General features: G+C 39.5%; 1 protein-coding gene across 5 annotated transcripts in view; it reads right to left on the bottom strand.

The window, feature by feature from the left end:
• pard3aa (par-3 family cell polarity regulator alpha, a) overlaps window positions 1-20,494 on the bottom strand; it is a 469,619-nt gene that overhangs the window by 313,835 nt on the left and 135,290 nt on the right. For all 5 annotated transcript variants that reach the window (XM_066683465.1, XM_066683467.1, XM_066683466.1 and 2 more), the window contains exon 3: window positions 1,594-1,777. In XM_066683465.1, the coding sequence (XP_066539562.1) occupies window positions 1,594-1,777 (184 nt within the window). The remainder of the gene's footprint in view (window positions 1-1,593; window positions 1,778-20,494) is intronic.

Genomic DNA, 20,494 nt, shown 5'->3' with positions numbered 1-20,494 from the left:
ATTTAACTGAAAAGAAACAAAAAAATCTAGATGTTTCTAAAATCAAGCCAACCAGGGAGGATTTGTTCATTTACTGAATCACAATTATTTATTGAAGGTAACATTCGACTTAAATATAAAACTGTCCAGATAAGAACATGAATAAAACTGGAATATATATCCTGAAAAAAGAGAGAGAACAAACGTGGCAGTGAACTACTAAATGGTTTTGTCTTTTTTTATTTTAAATAATAAAACTTTTTGTTAGGTAAATATTTGAATGTAACTTTACAAGTACACAATACAGGGCCCTATAAACCTTAACAGTCAGGGTCCCTTTAACGGTGTAAACCATAAGGTAATGACAGGGCCATTTAAGGTGGAATGGCTTACAGGGCCATCAGAGTGCAGAAGCCAGATACTAACAATAAGATCCACATAAAGTATTAACATTATTAGAGTTTTTCCAAGCTACTAACCAAAGTTATTGGCATTTAAGGCAGCAAAAATATAGCAGAGCTATATTCTGGTGGACCTTGAGTACTGTTGCAAGTCTGGGATTTTGCACCAAAAGCTGAATTTAGCAACATATTTGAGTCATGAAGTCCACACGAAGGAGTTGTAAGTGAAGCACCCAAAGCTTCATGCAGCTTATTCCTACAAACCCATCATGGTATCCATCAGAAAATGAAGGCCCAGTGGGTACACTCAAATTATTATTTCTTTTTCAAAGATTTACTGCTGGAGAAATGTGGAGAAACATCAGAAGCAAATTGAAATAAACGAAGCGGAATTAGAGGAAGCTGTGAAATTTAATAACAATACCTGAGCACCTCTGTAACATTAGCTAGAGGGAACATGGGTCTGTGTGTTACTATTTTTTTTTTTTCTGAAATGCAATCAGGCCTTAGATTATTTCATTAAGATTCAATGCCAGACAACAATCTTTTAAAATACTTTTTTTTTTTTTTTTTTTGCAGAGATTATACTTTCACACGAGACAAGTCAAACCAAGACTCGATTTCACAAGATTGCACGCAAATTACATTCATTATAGCAATTTACATCTCATCTCCAGTCCAATTATTAGTCGCTTGACCTCATCTGCATGTGTTTTTTAATATTCTGGCATGCGAGGTGAGCAAGGAAGAACAATCATTAGGTATTTCAGCACTGATGAATCTGAATAGCTGTAATTGTGCACCGGTGCATGTGTGTAAGTGTGTGTGTGTGTGTGTGTGTGTGGTGGGAGGTGTGGTAACAACACTGATTTGAGTTACAGCTGAAAGTAATGAGCTTACCTCTGCTCATTGACTACTACTCTTCAAACACACCTCAGTGTTTTAATGACACACAAGCACAGGTGATCAACTGGTATTAGACATTTAAATGTAACACACACACACACACACACAAACATATATATATATATATATATATATATATATATATATTTCTCTCTTTCATATTTCTTTCCCATTGACATCACCTGCCCCAAACCTGACGTTCAGCAGCTTACATGGCTCAAATGTTCCTCAAACCTCAACACACTTTAAACTGATACTTAAACTAATATCTCTTATGTGAGGAGGTTATTGTGGGTGTGACACTCACTGGTGCGCATTGCTGATGGTGTGACCTCAATCTCACTACTGTTGTGGTAGGGTTGAAAAGCAGAGGAGCTGTTAGAGCTCAACTCTCCTCTGCTGAACACGTCTGGGCTCTGACTTCCAGTGGAACTTGCACTGGTCCCATCACCTCCATGATGAGGGTCCTGCTCCTCATAAACTGCCACCAGCTAAAGGAACAGAAACACAGAGAGAGAGAGAGAGAGAGAGAGAGAGAGAGAGAGAGAGAGAGAGAGAGAGAGCAAGAGTTAGAAGAATGCAAACCAAATCTAAAAATATTCCAAACATTAACATCATAATAATAATAATAATTTGGTAGATTGCGTATAAGTCAACCTCATGCATACATTAAACACCCATTTCCGAGATGTTTGTTCTAAACTATATGTCAGTGATTGTGCCTACCACGTTTTGTTTAATATTAGGGTAATTACTTCAAGATTAATAAAGTTTTCTGTATGAAAATGTCTTGGTTAAACTCTTTCCTAAGCCTGCTTCATGGCAGTCATGTTTATGGATTCACTGCGATGTTTGTTGGTTTGAGCTACCTGAGCTGATCAAAAAGATGCACACAACCAACAAAACAGAGTTACCATTAAGACAATTGTTTATATTAATTTTTAACTGGCAGCTAAACAGTCAAGATGTTGAAAGGCTTCCCGATGCCCCCAACTGATATCAATCTAATGGAGTAATAAAACACTGGTTTCTTCCTGTAAGATACAGACGTTAATAGAGAATCCCTGTCTTACACTTACAGTCTTTTTATTCAATATAGGAAACCATCAAAAGTGTCAAACCGTTCACAGTTTAAACAAGAAAAGCTCCTCACAGTGTGTGAAACAGTGAGGCGGTGTTTCCCTTGGTGTACTAACAGGACAGTTCTGTAGGCCTGCTGGCTTCAAAACTCACGCTAACGCATTAACTGCAGTAGCTGCTTGGAACACCTGCCACTGACTGTCCCCTGCCAGCCAAGTCAATGTTCATTTATAAAGTGCTTTTACAACAATCCACACTCCTGTGTGAGCCTGCCGTGTGGGTGTGTGTGTGTGTTTACAATCTTTCAGTTTGGTTGGAGATAACAGTCTACATCTTGGTAGTGCGTACCAGTGCAACATACACTAACACACTATTGCCAGGTCAGTGTCATTGCAGCCCTGGGAATGATCCACCAGTCAAAGCATACCTGCTCTCTGAGGGAAGAGCCATTGAAGAAAAGGGTGAAATGAGGCAAACAAAGTATGCAGAGCAACCGACGGACTACACACTGCAATTGTACAATGACAAAGTGCTCTTTTATGGTCAGTGGGGCTGAGAGAATGGAGATTCACACGTCTCATGAAATGCATTTCCATTTTTTCTATAAAACATACTTTTGCTGATTGTGGACCAATTTCTAATTTGATTTCATTAGTCGACAGCAATAATCCGACTTGTCTAGATGTACTCTAGCATACTTTGAATGCTGGGTTTCGTGAAGAGATTTCAGGTCAGGTTGCCTACTTATTGCTCCCTCATTAACATTATGTTTGCGTAAGCAACAATGGAACAGTGAATCACCAGTTGAAACCCACAAGCTAACATCACTTGGCTATCTTATAGCTTTCCACTGCCTTGTGGGCATCAATTACTTTTGTTTTCAGATCTTTACACAGCTGCCTACAGGTACCCATGGTTGCTGAGAGTTCAAAAGTCAGAGAACCTATAAACCCTGGATTGGACACTGGATTGAACTAACAGCTCATAATTACACTAGCGACCCCCCCCCCCCCCCCTTTAGACCTACCCTGGCCCCCTTTATCAACTTTAGTTGGGAAAAAGGGTTAAGGCTATACTCCCTTTGAAACAGATTTTTCAGGGAAACACTTGAAATGAAAAGATGATCGCTCAGGCAACCAAAAAATGCACAAATGTCAGAATTTTCTTCTTTAATAAACTATAACTAAACTATACATTATTTTATTATCTACGTTTAATGTAGTTTCAGTTAATTTTCTCCATAACAAGCAGAACATATGGCTAGATGTTTGCAGACATCTCAACATTTTCAGTTCCATCTTAATTGGTGAACCACCAAAAACATTTAAGTCGGAAATGAAAGTTTTGAATAAAAAGAGAGTTAGGAGTGGGTGATAATACATGATTGTGGAATGCTTTTGAAGGCATGATGCTCTAAATTTAACAATGTTAATGCTCAGAAAATCTGATATTGCTGTGGACCAACAGCAGGATGCAGCTAAAGAGCAGCTCTTTTGTTGTGTGTTTGTTGACGTATCAGGCTCTTGAAGGATCGTTCTGTTACAAAGTGGAAGTGTTTAAACACTTCATCTTGAATCTCAGTCTCCAAGGGGCAAGACAACACTCAAAAAAGAGGGGTAGATTTTAAAAATTGTGAAATATTTAAAATTATTAAATGGCAATATTAAATTTTTAGTTCCTTTTTTTTTTCCTTTGAGAATGTTATTATTAATATCTAAACAGTTGAATTATGTAAAACTATCACTTCAAATGAGTGACAGTTAATGAAGGACTAATCCACAAACTTAATCTACAACCTTAGCATAACTGGAGTAACTCAGAGAGACATGCACAAACGTACAAACTTTTTCAGACAGGTTTATTCCAGAGTTTCATCTTCCCCATGCCTTCAGAAGGTGCCATTTTCAAGATGGCCCTTTACCAACATTGGCACATCCTAGATTAACACCTACCCTGCTCTGTACCACAGGCCCACCTCCTGCCGCATGTACCGATGTAAACTGTGCCAACTGCCAATATCAAGGTACTAGTTTAACACCACACTGCCAAAACACACACATACACACATTCGAGCACATGTACACCCACAGTGGGCTTTATTCCAGAGACAAACAGAAACAGATAAAAATATTGTGAAATGCAAAAGGCGCAGTATGGAGTTGACATGGGTTTTGGCTCCACACATAGTCACACACATCAGGTGATTATCATGTGCTCCTGGCTTCATATTCACACCCAGCAGTCTGTAACACTGCCACGCTCCAAAAAGAAGTGGAAAATTAGAACGAAGAGTTATAGCAGGGTAGCTTTTGTCTCCATGGTCTCTGTCCGCCTTGCTGTCATTCATCTGCATTCATCTCAGCTGTAGTGTGTTTACAGCAGCATTGGTATAACGAGAGAGAGAGAGAGAGAGAGAGAGAGAGCGAGAGCAAAAGAGACTGTCACACAAAGCACGAAAGCAAAAGGCACTGTATACAATGTGTTTAGACGGAAGAGACAGAAAGGGCCATGTTTACACACAACCTGCTTATACAAACAGCCACACAACAGCAGACACATCTGCACACAAACAGGGGCTGCACATCAGAGCACTTCTCTTCTCTCTCAGATTCTCTACAGTCTCTTGCACTCCCATGGTTTACAATGGTTGGAATTTAAAGTATAATTTGCTTGTAAAGGCCAATTAAAAAGCTTAACTAAATTGAACTGAAAGGGACTTCTATCACTCTTCAATGTTTACCCTGTGTTCTTGGGTCTCTCTTTCATAGTCAAACTCCCACTGCTTTTAAAACCACAGTTTATTTTTAGTTCAATGTGCACAAGAATTGTTACACGTATGAGGTCGTAACATTTTTTTATAATATGGGATTATTGCAATAGCCCCTGAGTGACATTTTCACTGAGATACTCAGATTCTAAAGCAGATTTACAGGAATCCCTCCCCCTGGTCATGCAGAACAAACTCTCAGCAAACACACAAGCCAGAAATAAACAAGCAGACAGCATATCTGTAGTAACATCAGTGAATAAGAGTGTGCAGTAAAGCAAATACATTACAATTTATGCAGTAACAGTATTTTTCATTAAATAGACGCATGATATGAATCATAGTTTAGAAGTTTGAAATAGAGCTGAAAAGATAGCAAGAGATGAATAAGTATGGTTCCTTCAGCATTTATAGGAAAGAAAAACAGTAATAACAAACAGGAGAGAAAGTGAATAGTATATGAAATAAAATGAGACTGAGTCGAGCCACTTATACTTGTTTGTTCACTGGTCTTTTTATGACAGTTTTAGAGCACTGTTTGTGTACTCAAATGACCAACAACCTGCTCAGAACAGGGAATTATGGCAATGTGTCATAGCAAAACCTATATATTTTCATACAGTTCATCTCTCCACTTCTGGACTATTAGCTTCCCCCTAAATCTAAACAGTAGAAAAATCTAAAAAGTTAGAAGGTGGCCCCATCGTCTGCTCTCTGATTTTTGACTCCTGTAGCTGAGCTGATGCTGTAAATGGCCAATGGATCCCATGCCCAAAACACTATTGTTTGAGGCGATTGCTATTCCTGAGGTCTTCGTCTTTGTGCCCAAACTCAGACATCAATCTTGGAGCCCTGAGTGCTTTGACATGAAATTCAGTTTTTCACAACTCTTGAAAAATAGCTATTCAAGCAGCAGTGTCCTTAACATTCATACACACACTCTCTCACACATACACACATCATCATCACATGGTTCACTTGCATGCTCCACACACCCTCAAACACTTCTCTCTCAGCTCGAAGCCCTTCACACACACACCAGGCCACTCTTGTCACCAAATGGGCCACTGTTTAGCCATCATGCAGCATTTATGACTCCTGCTGTGGCTCTAAATGGACTCCAGTTGCGTAGAACAGGCGTTCTCTCCTCTCCCTCAAGCACCCTCTCAGCTGCTCTCAGAGAAGAACCCGACACAGAGCAGAGGGAGGGGGCTTCTTCATCTCCTTTTATGCAGCTCAAGAGGAAAAACATCTTTCTACAAACCATATGAAAAGCATAAACCAGAATTCTAAGGGTCCTGGGTGCTGCCTACATTCAGTGACACACAACACATACAAATGGTTTTATACTTGTAGCTCACGGAAGTGGACAGAACAATGGCTGAAAGTGCAGATTCTAAAATGTCCATTTGAAAAACCTGTCCCCTCTTAAAAGTATGGAAGCCCTGAAGGGCAATGTGAAAAGAAAAGTTTAGAGTATGTTCCTAAGACCAAGTTCCATATTATTTATTTTTTCTGACTGTTATACAGACCAAAAACAGTTGGAAAATATTTCTAGCATTACTTGTACAATTTTAGCCATCAAAAGAATATTTTTTTTTCCCTGACTACTGAGGTGCACATCAATTTCTTCTTTTCAAATTAACATTTGGCTGCTCAACCACCAGTGATGCGAGATAGACTTTTCCAACTTTTTTTGGTGTGTATAACAGCCTTAGTCTCAGGAACATACTGTGAACTTTTTCCCACCTTGCTTTTTAAGGCTTCCGTATAATAGTCAAATCAATTGACTGTGATCTGTCAATACTGGACTTATCTCAAACAAAAGTGAAATATGACAAATTAATCAATTTCATTTAAACAATATAGAAAAAAGACACGATAATGCTTATATACTTCAAAGGGTTATGCTACAAAAGAAGAGCTCCAGTACAAAATTAGTCTTATGTCACGCCACAGTAACGTGCTGTTGAGTCTCAGCAAGTCCTGTCTCAACTTGTGATCGGACACACCTTATCCCTGAAGAAACTGTTTATTATTAATCGCAAGTTTTCAAAGACGCCAACATAAGTATCAGCATTCCTTAAAAAAAAAGAATAATAAAAAGCAAACATTTTGTTTGTGTTTTCCAAAAAGACTCACAGCAAACAGTGCCAAATTCAATTCTTCATTAGTTTCCAACCCTGGGGTGAGATTAAAAATAAATAAATGCATTTTTTTTTATTATAAACATAAATATATATATATATATATATATGAGTCTTCTATTTCCACAGCGGTCAGTTTTAATCTCCTAGAGTCAGAATGATACAGCAACAGAGTGCAAGAGTGAAGAGGAGGGAAAGCAGGAAACAAATATTTCACAATGTTTTTCAGCCCAAGAAAAACTGGAGGCTTGAAGGTTTAAACAAGTTCTAATTTGGTGCAAGGGGATACTCAGGGAAAACAGCAGAATCTTAAAAAACATTTGACATATTTAGGATTCAGCATCTCATAGCTTCCCTTGGATTTTTTTGACTTAAAAATAAATAAATAAAAAATAATAATAATAAAAAAAAATATGTTAAATAATTAAAAAAATATATTTTTATTTATTTATAAATATATCTTTATTAAACTAACACATGATTCACTGGATAATGTTTTCCCCTATAATAAAAAAAAACAGTATATTATGAGCAATTGAACGTAGGAAGCCTAGGCAGCACTTTTACAATAAGCATGTTGTTATGGCAGCCTTCAAACAGATTCTTTAAAATAAATAATAAAATCCAAGAGGTCTGTCCATGGCTATTATGACTTTCCAAATAGTACAAATTATGGGTACAAAAAATTAATTAAATGATAAGTTAGGGAAAATGAATTAAATCAAATTCTAAACGCTGCAATTGGTTTAGGTTCAAGGCCAGACCGGACACTACCCGTAATTATTGGGAGCAAGGCATGAAAACTGCCTGTTGGACATGTTCGTTGCTATATATTTGTCCAGGTTTTCATCTTTGAAAGTTTTGTTAAAAAGAGCATTCTACGTTCGCCAGCTAAATAATTTCTGAATCTTTGACAAGGCTTTGTTCCTAAAGTAACCAATAATGAAAATGTCCTCTGCCTTCTACAAACTTTTTAGAACACTCAGAAAACAACTTATGGGCTCAGTTTAGCTCATGGATGCTTCTCCCTCCAACTGTAATAAAAACCTATATAAATTCCATTTCCAAATACATTTGGCTACAAGCCTGTGGAAAGCTCCAGCTCCCGTCTGCATTCCTTTTCATGCCTGCCTATGGCCAGAAGAAGATAATATTGGGCTTCTGCTGTCGGTTAAAAGTGCCTACTCATCGGTGAAGCGCACACATACATTTCTACGCTCGGCAAATTAGCCACGGTCCCTCGGAACCCATGACAATTTTCAGTTCAATTTCCTCACTGTTTCCGGTAGTACATGTTGCCAAACGTTGTGGCAAAGCAGAGAGAAGTATTCAAGCCCGTCTGTGTGGAGAATTGCTAAACAGAATGGCATGCCTCTCAATGGGAAGAAAAGTTTGCAGGGGGAAAAAAAAAGTGTACTTGAGAGGTCAGAAAGCTCTAAAGAGAAGTAGTAGCTGGTGGGGGAGCTGGTGGAGCCTCCTGGTGAGTCATCTTGGCTGTAACTTTGAGAGTGCTAAACTAGTAGTAAACTCAGAAAATGCTTATTCCACCCTACAGTGCATACTAGAGAGAGAGAGAGAGAGGAGATAAGGCTTGGGGTGAATCTTGATGATGCCTTTCATGTAGACACCCTTTGATCTCCTAGCCTGAGCCATCGGGGGAAGTGCTGGGTGATTATAGAAGGGGCCTGATGTTCGATCCTGTTCTATTACATATAGCAGCTTAGACAGCCTCAGATCAGCCAGATCACGCTGGCATGGAGACTGGCACCTCTAACTACCCACAGGCCTCCAAAAAACTAACGTCAACAGAGTTCTTAATACGGGGAGACAGCTGCGGCCAACGGAACAGGTGGAATCCACTTCGGCCACTATTCTAATCCTGTAATGCTGAAGTCAGAAGAGCAGACGCAGTAATCCAAATCCATCAGGGTTCCTCATTCACACCCTAATGCCTCGAACAGCAAACAAGATAAAAAACCAGAGGGGAGAAAAAAATCTATTGCAACACCTTAAATTACGGTGTGGAAGCTGCTGTCACCTGCCTGCCGGCCTGTATTACACACACACCCCACCTACAGACCCAGAGGACAGAGAGGGATTAATAAAGTTTTATTTTCCATCATATTCTCACCCCCAAACCCCACTTCAATGGAAGTGTGACCACCATTTCATGACTAAGCCATGAAAGGAGACTGGCAACCCTTTGGCGGCAGTGTCTGTCCAAACTCAAAGTGCTCAGAGTACTTCCCCTGGACTCCATTAGCCACCTAGCTCGTGGCAGAAATGGCTAATTGTGCTGATAAACGAGCAGTCAAAGTTTCGACACTTTGCTGACTCTTGTTAAGCAAGAACTGCCAAGTGCTTGAGGTAAGATTAGCAGTGGGTGAATCATTCCCCTCTTTGAAGCCTTCTTTACAGCACCACGGGGCCACAACATCATTAAAGCCTGAGAATCCCCACAGAGACGGCGGCCGCTACTAGCCGCAACGCTAAAACCCACTGCTCTTCAAGCACCTCAGACATGGAAAATAAAGTAAGCAAACAAGGGAGTCCCCAAAGTGGAAATGCTGTAAACTATGGGTTTTTAACATGAGCCACCGTTGGAGCTTCAGCCCTCGGGCAAAACAAACAGCTAGTGAGTCAATATGTGCATGTTCAATGCAAGATTGCTTGCAAATCTCTATGCAACCAAAGAGTATGTGAAGCAAAGAGAATAAATCTTTAAAAAGTATTACACATCCCTAATCAATCAGCTCTATTACAAATTAAAGGTATAATTAGGATCACATGTTCAGTCCATAGCCGAGTTTCCACCACTGCTGAGCAAATCAAACCCTTCCTTCAGCAGATTGAAACATTTAGCTGGATTAAATGATTAGCTTTTGGCTAGTCCATAGCTTCCATCCAAGTTATCCCACCAAAACGAGGATTACACGGGAATATCGTCACATTGTCTCCGACTGCAGCAGAGAGATTCTCTAGAGTTTCAGGCTGTGATGCTTCAGAGACTATGATTTTGTTTCATCTGTGCATTTGATAGAATGAGGGCAAAAGTTGAAAGAAAATGTGCTCTCCTTCACATTCAAACTTTCTGACATCCACTCATTTCTGAGGTGGTGTTTAGCAGCTGATAATGACATTCAGCTCATGGCCGAGATATTAACGCACTGGGATGATCTGTCAGTGTCTTTTTGATGTGCAAACTAACAAGCCATAGAAAGTAAGTAAGAGACAAGTATAACCATGACTGAATTAAATTTTGTTCACAGCCCTTGAGCATTCTCAGGTTGCACATCACTTTCCAGAACAAATATTTATATTATCCAAGTTATAGGCAGACATATCTTATACCAGACACCCATCAGAGAATATACAGAATAAACATTGATTCTCAATAGAACGAATGTAAATAATAGCATTGTGTTCTACAGAATAATGTTCATGAGAAGTTACCTTGCACAACATAACTCATGGTGCCACAGTTAATGATGATATTTTCAGCTTGTTCTAATTGGCAAGGCATGGACTGATGCATTCTCCATACTTGGGAGTAAATACACAAGCCAAGTAGCCCACCACGGTTGTGAGTTTAGCACTGAATTTGGGATAAAAGAGAGAAAAAGGAAGCTATAAACAGACAAAATACTCAGAAGAACTTTGCTCTTACAGGTATGAGGCTTCATTTCTAAATGTGTGTGTTTCGAGCCTCAGTTCACTGTAAAATCATCTGCTGAGGTGTGCTAAATCAAAAGTGCCTATTAGTTGGCTAGCTGTGCTTTTAACTTATTTTCTAACTTTTCTGTTCCTCCAGCACCAGTCACTGTATCTCAGAAACAAGTTTATCAGCAGCACGTGTGTCTGTGTGCACTGATGGGCTGTGCTGAGCTGAACTGCACATCGCCAAAAACCCTTCACTCGACCCACATCCACAGATATGAGTGTGTAAAGACATACTGTAAACTGTGTTAATATTTTGAGACAGTATGATGATATGAAATATGTGGATCCCTATTGCAACGAGTTTCATTTTAAATCAATGGCATCAATAGGGAGTTTGTCCTGTTTTGGCAACAGCCAAAGTAACAGCCTGCTAGGAAGGTTTTACACTAAATGTTGGAATATTACTCTAAGAATTTGATAGCCTTCAGCCACAAGACCATTACTAAAGTAACATGCTGATGGTGGGTGATAAGTTGTGAATCAAAAACCCTATTCTGTCTCATCGCAATACTATTAAACACAGCTCCCTTTCTCCAGTTGTGGTCTGCTTGGCTCTAGCCATGGGGGTCTAATAGTCTAATAGGTAGCTACACCAAATTGTTTCATTCTTCTCATCAATATGGAAATGTTCAAGCCTTACTTTTGGACTTAAACTGTGGCAGTAAATATCATAGATGCAAAGGTATTGCACAGGTCTACTCTCCTGTATATGTTTCCACTAATGGAGCTAAAAATCTGATCAGATGAAAATGTGATGAATGTTTTAAAAAGAAAAATATGCAAATTAGATTGGAGCTTAATGAGAGAGCCACTGCTGGAAGACTTTGCTGGACTGAGTGGGTGTAATAAACACACTAGGCTTTTCTGTACATCTTCACATAAGCAATAACAATAAACTGCCTGGAGAAGAACTAGAGCTGTTTTTATGATTTAAGAGTTTTATACCTGCAACTTTTCCTCTTCTAGTCCAACACTTCAGAGCTTTTCAGCATACCTCTCTCAGCTCATATTTACTCTGCCCAGAATTTGTCATCATTTATGCTGCAAGGGCATCTGTGGAGGAATAATATTTCATCTTCCTCAGCTTTGAAAAGTTGCGAAAACCGGCTTAGCCCCAATGCCTCCTTCATTTCGACATCCAGGACTATCCTATTCATCCTTTAATCCATCCATGCATCCATCCTCACATCCATCTTTCCCTCAACCATTCAGCCATCCTCACATCAGTCTCCGAAGCTCCATTTGTCAAAGTGATGCCAACAACTGTGAGAAGGGTTTGACATAAAAATGAGGTCCTCTATCCGAATGGACCTTTTTGCTGTTACGCAACGTCTTTAAGCTCAAAAGTAAAACAGGAGGGAAAGTGTGCTGGAACTTTCCAGGTCACGCAAAAGTCTTATTCACGGCTGAAGGTCTTGTGTGAAGCTAAGCCCCATTTGGTCACGCTTTACTAAACATTTCTCCTCACACTTCAGCCTTTGAATATTTCATCATTTTATCCATCTATTATTTCCATGGCCAGGCCTTCTTTAGGCACTAGCACTGAGTGCTTAGCGCTGTTCCAGTTCTCGTTAACACCATCAGATATTCAACCAATAGGCCTAACGCTTTCCCTGGTTTCCCAGGTTAATGCATATTTTACAAGTGCTGCCGCAATGGGGACCATTCACTCTGAGATTCAACCCTGCTGGGAGTGACCAATCCACAGTTACAACAGCGGTGAAACACCACGGCACCAACCAGAGGTGCTACAACACTGCAAACGCAAATGCAGCTTTGAGTTGAGTTCAGGAAACATTCACTCCTAAGTGAAATAGCTTTGTAGTTGTTCTGCTGCCTTGTATATTTTTTGCATCCCAGAAGCAGCCAATTATTCTTCATAAACATTAAGTCAAAGATTATTTTTCTCTAATGTTTTATTGTTTACTATCACCCGGTTACTGTGAGGCAGGTTATTCTGACTTCTCCAAAGGATGAAAAGAGAAGTGTTAGCTGGGGAGGTGGAGATGCTGGTGTGAAAATACACGGCGCAAGCAAAGTTTAAACAGATTAGGGACTCATCCTTTCAAATCCACTTGGCCAAGGCTTTTTTTTTCCTCCTCCTTTTCTTTTTTAAAAAGTGCCAGCCTTTGAAGTTTCTCCTGAGCTGCAGGAGCTGAGGGGAAAAAAAATATCAAATGTAATGTTTCGCAATCGTGTATTGCTGCTACCTACGCACTGCTGACAAAATGGGAAAACTCCAATAAACCCTCCTTTCTCTGCATTAATGCAATAAACCTTTGGTCATCTTTATAACTGGAGCGCTGTTCAAAAGAGGAATAAATCATGGCTTGGGGCTCATTGGAGGTTTTTGCTGCTGCATGAAGAAAGCGGAGAAAGTGAAAGCAAAACACATCACAAAAGTCAAGAAGTGGAGGAATGTGAAGTGTGGCAGATAATGGGGTACTAAGGTCCAGTTTTGCCAAAAGTATCATAAACACAGTGTTAATAAAGTAACACAACATCTCTCTGATTTACATTCCCACCTGATTTGACTACCCTTACTATCACCAGAGTCACTTTGTTGTTCACAGCAAGAGTCACCAAGGCTCCTCAGGGTGCAGGAGTGGTGAATTATTTTTAAAATGTAGCTGATTATACAGACATTTTATACATTTGATGAATAATTAAATGATGACTGCTACAGTTATCAAGCTACCAGCTTCTTTTAACAGCTGTTATCATTAAGAATGTGGAGCCTTTTTCACTCACAATTTGGTGGTAGTTAATTCTACTTATTGACAGCTATTTTTTTTTTTTTTTACATTTACATCAGGCTTCAATTGAGTTCATATTTAAACCTTGGTGCTGTTTTTGGGAAATATTAACATTCAGAATCACTTCAGACCAAATGAATAGTTCGTGTTCAATCTGTCAGATTTCAGATTCACTCCACCAAACTGTTGTGCTGTTAATCACTCGTGAAATCATTCCAATACCACGACTTTGATGGAAGCCTGTGCATCTCAGTATATGAACTGTTTCAGCAAACCACCAGACTCTTGTGGTTCCTTCTTCAATCGCTTTAGACACTAAATTCACATTGGAAACAGACTGAGATGAGAATAAACTACGGGAAAGCATTACTCACTTGTTTACATTAAATAAATTGAACGTATGAGCCCTAACAAACTCAGCCTTGGCTAACTAATGCTTTGTTTATGATACTCCCTATTGATTTTCTTTGTCCCTCAATTCATCTTGCTGTCTAAATATAGTTCTTTAAAAGCACCTTCAGGTGTTGTTCTTGTGAAGTGGCCTTTAGGAAATGAATCAATCAAATTAGCCCGCCTGCCACAGCCAACAACTCCCTCCCTCCCTCTCTGTCTCTCACCCTCTCTCTCTCTCATGCATACACATGCTTCACTCATGCATTAGAAAAACCCACATTAGGGAAAATGCTACGCTCTCCAAAGGATGTGCCCTTCAGGCCTTCATTGGCTATGCACAAAAGCCAAAAGCAATGTAATTAAAACCCTCATCCAGGGACCAGGCTACTGAGGAGAAGAGAGAAGAGGTGAAAGGGGGAAATGCACCACCAAAAAAAAAAAAAAAAAAAAAAGAAAAAGAAAAAAGAGACAGACTTCAAACGAAGTGGGTCTCCCCTGTGAGAGTGTTATTAGGCAGAAGGGTGCGTAAGGAGCACTGAAGGGAGCAGAAAGGCACAAGCGTTCTGTCCTTCACACAGCCATGGATCAGCAGCCTGCTGGCTCTGGGCCTGAATGCTAACTGGCCACCTCTTCGTTCTGCCACTGGCTAAAATCTGCCGCTTTACTGCCTGTGACAGTTTGACGTGAAGAGGCCAAAAAGTGAGCAAAGCAGGCAGCCCGGTCCTTCATGATACAGCAGTGACCTGAATTAACCATGAGGCCACCACAATCAAAGACACAAGTCTCAAGACAAGCTCCAACTGTCAGGAAAGCATTGGCCACCTTCCTGGGGTTCAGTATCTACACACAGAAGTATGTGTATGTATAAATATACCCCTCCACACCCACCCAAACACACACCTCTCAACCATAACATTATGACCACCTCATTGCTTCTATACTCACTGTCCATTCTCTCAGCTCCACTGACCACATAGGCACTGTAGTATACAATTACACACCGGAGAACATCTGTTGCTCTGTATATATTGTTTGCCCCCTTTCACCCTGTTCTTTAATGTTCAGGACCCCTACAGGACCCCCTGTGCAGATATGATTTGGGTGGTGGATCATTTTCAGTGCTGCAGTGATACTTTGTGGATCAGACACAGCATTGCTCCTGGAGTTTTTAAGACCTCAGTGTCACTCTGCTGGACTGAGAATAGTCCACCGACCAAAAATATCCAGCCAATGGTGTCCTCTGATGAAAGACCGAGGGTGGACAAAACAAACTGTGCAGCAACAGATGAGCTACCCTCTCTGACTTTACATCTACATGGTGGACCCACAAGGTAGGTGCGTCTAAGAGAAAGAACAGTGAAATTCCAGCAACACTGCTGTGTCTGATCCAGTCGTACCAGCACAACACACACTAACGATGTCAGTGTTACTGCAGCTGTGGTGGTCCTGACCAATGAGGAACAGGGCAAAAAGGGGGAAAATGAAGTATACAAAGCAACAGATGTACTAAAGTGCTCCAGTCTGGTCAGTGGGAATCAGAGAATGGACAGTGAGTGTGGAACCAAGAAAGTGGTCATAATGTTATGGTTGATCTGTGTACATATATATATTTATATACACCACAATAATAACACAAACACACTGCTAAAATAAGACATAGAATGAACTTAGAATCTAGCACTTTAAATATGGCCAAAATATAATTATGACCACAGTTCTATTCTTCAGGTCACAAACAGACTAACTGTAAAACAGCTTTAGACTCAGGAATAACTTTAAAATTCTGATTAATTGACCACATCTTGTGGATACCATTTCCCTGACAAGTGGGCCATCACCCACACTGCTGACTTCCTCACTCATTTCCTCAGGTCTGACCTTGGGTGAGTAAACGGCATGACACTCGACTGCTCAAAAGATTCAAATAGTGCATCAGCCACGGGCGACCAAGAAAGCAGTGGGTTGGTCACTCGATCATGCCTTGAGTGAAACCTGCTCTGATTGAAATGGATGCAGTGCCAGGGTCAGGCGAGGGTGAGAGAGTCCTCAGTGGAGAAATGGAGCAGACGGACACTGCTCGATAGCATCAATAGCAGAGCTGTGGGGCAGAACCCCATTCCCCCTCCATCTTTGTCTCACTCACCTTCAGTGACGTCTGCCCATGAGTGTTTGAGAGAGTCAGAGAGAGAGAGATGTGGGGTGTCTATTATTCAGCCACGAGTCTTTAAAACAAGATTTGGATTCATTTTTCCCCTCAGTATTTCCAATAAATACTACTTTTTCTTCTCAAACATTTTTATCAAGAATTGAACCTGCTTTATACTGAGGTCTACTTTAGCAATTCACACCGAGCTGCTAAAACGTAATGTGTTGTTTTGCAGTCCCTCAATCCTTTCAATCTAGTGTTTCAGTCGTAATACATTTCTAATAAGTGTATAGTAAAACACAGCACAATTTGAACTCAAGGACACTTTATAGTCACAAATCAAATCATCACCCAAAAACTCTGTGAGAAACTACCATTATGGAAAGCCTTTTGACCATTTGCTAGTTGATGAAAAAGTCTCCTAAATGGAAAGTACAAAACAATAATAAATAAATAACCAAAATGAAGAAAAACCCTTTTTTTTTTTTTTGCTTTTCAAAGCTGATTTTCTATGCTATGATTTCAGGCTCATTTTCACACCATTATTTCTATTATTTACAGTGAGGAAACACTTGAGCTCTAACAAGACCAATAATTTTTACACTAGGAAAATCAACAGCTGGTTCCAGTGTGGAAAAAATAAAAAGATCATGTTTCCTTCTGGTAGACCTTAATGCAAAAAAACAAATTATTAAATAGATTGTAAAAAATAAAATGTCTGATACATTTCAGTGTGAAGACTTTTCTTTTGTGTGCCCAGAGGAAATTCTGTGGAGCTGTTTTAGAAGTGTATTGTTACTATTATGTGTGTGTGTGTGTGTATCTATATCAGAGACGATGGCCAGTATTTAACACAAGCCAAGTTCAAACCGTTCCATTGTCAAGTGCTACCAGAAACTGGTAGTAAATAAGAATATGAGGGGTGGGGAAAGGAAGGGGAAGTTTCTGAGGGGTGAAGACACGAGAGAACAAGTGAATGAGAGAAAATAAACAGAAAATAGTTGCACTTTTATCAACTATATGTCTGGCAGATGACGCACACAAGTCTGTGGTTTTACCATTTGAGTCCACTGTCTAATGACCCATAAACAGCTCTCTCTCTCTCTCTCTCTCTCTCTCTCTCTCTTATACACACAAGCTGGCAGCAGGTCTGTGTCCCCAGCCTCTAGGGAAAGTCTTGTCATTATCAAGCATCTACAGCAATAGAAGCTGTCGCCCAGCAGTGACAGCTGAATACAATATTCAAAGAGCTTTATCTGCAATTAAAAGACTTTCCCACACAAAAGAAACCCCACTTCAAATGATATGCTCCAGTGCTATAGAGATCACATTTCCTCCTGGCAGGATTTATTAGTGTAAATGTAATCTCTGTTGTCCTTCACAGATTTTGCTTTTCATTGCTGATAAGTGTTTTGTGAGCAAATATGAATGGATATAAATACAGACAGACAGAGAAAAGAGATGAAACAGGGAAACAGACACAAAGGCCTTGCTGGGACTGCCAGAGTGCTAGCGCTGACCTCTGATGGGGATTTCCATCATTGTCCAGGACTAGACATACATAAATCACACACCAAAATGAAGTGGCCTCTGGAGAATGTGCATATGTGGTTTGGGTTTTAGAGGGTTTGAGGGAACATGAAGAGAGAGAGAAATTCTCAAGTTAATACTTAAGTTGATGACTATAAATACCTGTAATTCAGGTAGACGTATTTAGTGAAAACAAGATAATGAATCAATGCGTTTTTTTTTCCTACTCACTTGTGGGGTGAAGGGAGGGTGCAAATCAGCATTTCCGACATTCTTTGAAGAGTTAAGACCATTTTTTACTGGATTATTGGTGTTTAAACTGGTAAAGGTGCATAATTCAGTTATTTTCCACATGCACAACTTATGTTTGAATATTATAAGGTATACTGTGTCTGGATGATTAATAAACAGAGGGCCTATAAAATTCCATATAGCTACTTACATAATACATGAGGCTCCCGTCTCCTGATATTTTTTTTAAAAAAGTGCATTTGTTGTGCATGTGTGTTAAGAGAATGAATGAATAAGACAAACGCAGTATACACAGAAATGCAACTAATTCAAACACAAAAGCTGTTTGCTGTTGCTAAAAGCATTCTGAACAGAAGGCAGATTTCAGAAGGTGTGAGAGTGATGAAAAAATATGCGTTTTTATCCTAACCCATCTAAAAAGCTGAAACATTTGTTTCCTGTCCTTGTTTGGCAAAGTGATAGACGATGGGGTACTGCATTCAAGTTGAGAATGTGTTTCATTCTGCATGTGTGTGGTAGCCTTGATAAAACATGGAGATCTGACCATTCATGGCTCTGCTCTTCTGTTAAAAATACGAAAGTATTGCAAGCTTCATGGATCAGCTTGTTTCTTTAAATCGTATCAGTGATCATTTAAATTCTCAGGCCTGACTTAGTATAAAAATGAGGGCTTTCACACTGCAAATATTACAACCTGGTCTCAAAGTACAGTAAATGTTCTACCATGTTGAAATAGTAGCAAAATCTCTTCTACTATCTGTCAGAATGTTCAGATGTGCTCCTACTTTTCTTACTGTATCTGACAACAGCAATGAACCAGATAAGCCAGAGTACATTAGTACCTTTTTTCCCCTATTGCATTTCATCGTGATGCTAGTAATGCAAGTCACTGATCATTACTGTGTCAGTTTGTTCATCCAATACTATTCCATTCAGCTAAAAATGGAGCCAAATTTAAAGATCATTTCCCAGAATTTAACATATTTCCAGAACCGTTTGACCCCTCTGGACTGTTAGACGAACAAAAACTGAGAGAACCTAGCTTGGAGAAGTTCGAAAGGTGTGCTCATAAAGGTGCTCCAAATCAGGGAGCATACCAGTACAATATATTATCCCCAAATACTGATTCATGTATCTCAAGTCAGGGCTGACACTTTTCAAATACAAACTCTCTGCTGGAGGAATGTTAATGTGGACCCATATCTGAACCTCTCTACAAGCCTAGAGAGAGTGAAGACTATTACACTCAAACTCCCTGTCAAGGATGGCATGAGTATCTCCACTCACTTTATACAGAAGTCCAAGGATTTGGTGCCAAATGATCACACCTTTGTACCAAGATTCTCACCCAAACCTAGTCAAAACCTAGTAAGGATTTAGTCCAGTACGTCCCACAGCCCACTGCTAGTATAAACTATAAACCATGATAAGCTCAGCTCTGTCACTGTCTGAAGATTTTATTCTAAATGCAGCTCAGATTTGGAACATGGATGATGCAGGGAGCCATCATTATCACCACCTTCAGCCTGTCAGCTGGGACACACTTCTAACACAGACCGTCTGCCTGTCTGTGTGTCTGTCTGGCTCAGATTGTGTGCCTTTGCTGTGTTATTGTCACTTTGCTGTTTTTGTGGCTCCAAAACGGAGCTGTATTCTGACAGCAAACTTATAACACTAACACCATGACACCAATGACACTTCCTTTGGTCTCTGCAGAGAACAGTGCGAGTCTGAGGACAGTCCAGACTCTAGCCAGCGGTGACAGTGAAAATGGTTTAGGCCATTGATTACCAACTGCAGCTCTAGAGGCCCATCTATACTGTACGATACCTGCACCTGAGTAAAATGATCTGAAAAGATATACTATTAAGCACAAGATAAATCATGTAAGTTAATTAAAAAACACTTTAGTTACTGACCTTTATACAAACTGATGAACATATAGTTGCAAACTCACATTTTCAGTTACACTACTCGAGTCCAGGCTTTGGTGCCCATTGGACACACCTTCATACCACGTATAGAGGTTTCAGTTATTTTCAATTCATTTAAATTGAACACAACAGATAACACATTTCCTCACCTGCAAGATGTCAGCAGATTGATGCCTTCATTTAAACTTTTTTTTTTCCCAAAAGTAATTAGGATAGATACTTATTGCTATATTCACTGTACTGCAAGTAGCTCTTTAAATAATAATAATAGCTCTCTGATAAATAATATAAGAAATATAGATAATTATAACAATTATTATTATTATTATTATTATTATTATTAATATTATTATTATATATGCCATGCCAAACCAGTAAATTATACTTTACTGTACTTCCACTGACCATCTATGGATTATAAATATAATAATTGGTCATTAGCATCCATATCTGTCAAAATATTGTGTTAAACGATTTTTGCAG

Source organism: Hoplias malabaricus, chromosome 10, assembly GCF_029633855.1.
Source record: "Hoplias malabaricus isolate fHopMal1 chromosome 10, fHopMal1.hap1, whole genome shotgun sequence".
Taxonomy (NCBI): Eukaryota; Metazoa; Chordata; class Actinopteri; order Characiformes; family Erythrinidae; genus Hoplias; species Hoplias malabaricus.
Note: the sequence above shows the minus strand (reverse complement) of the source record. Positions and strands in the feature narration are given on the sequence as shown.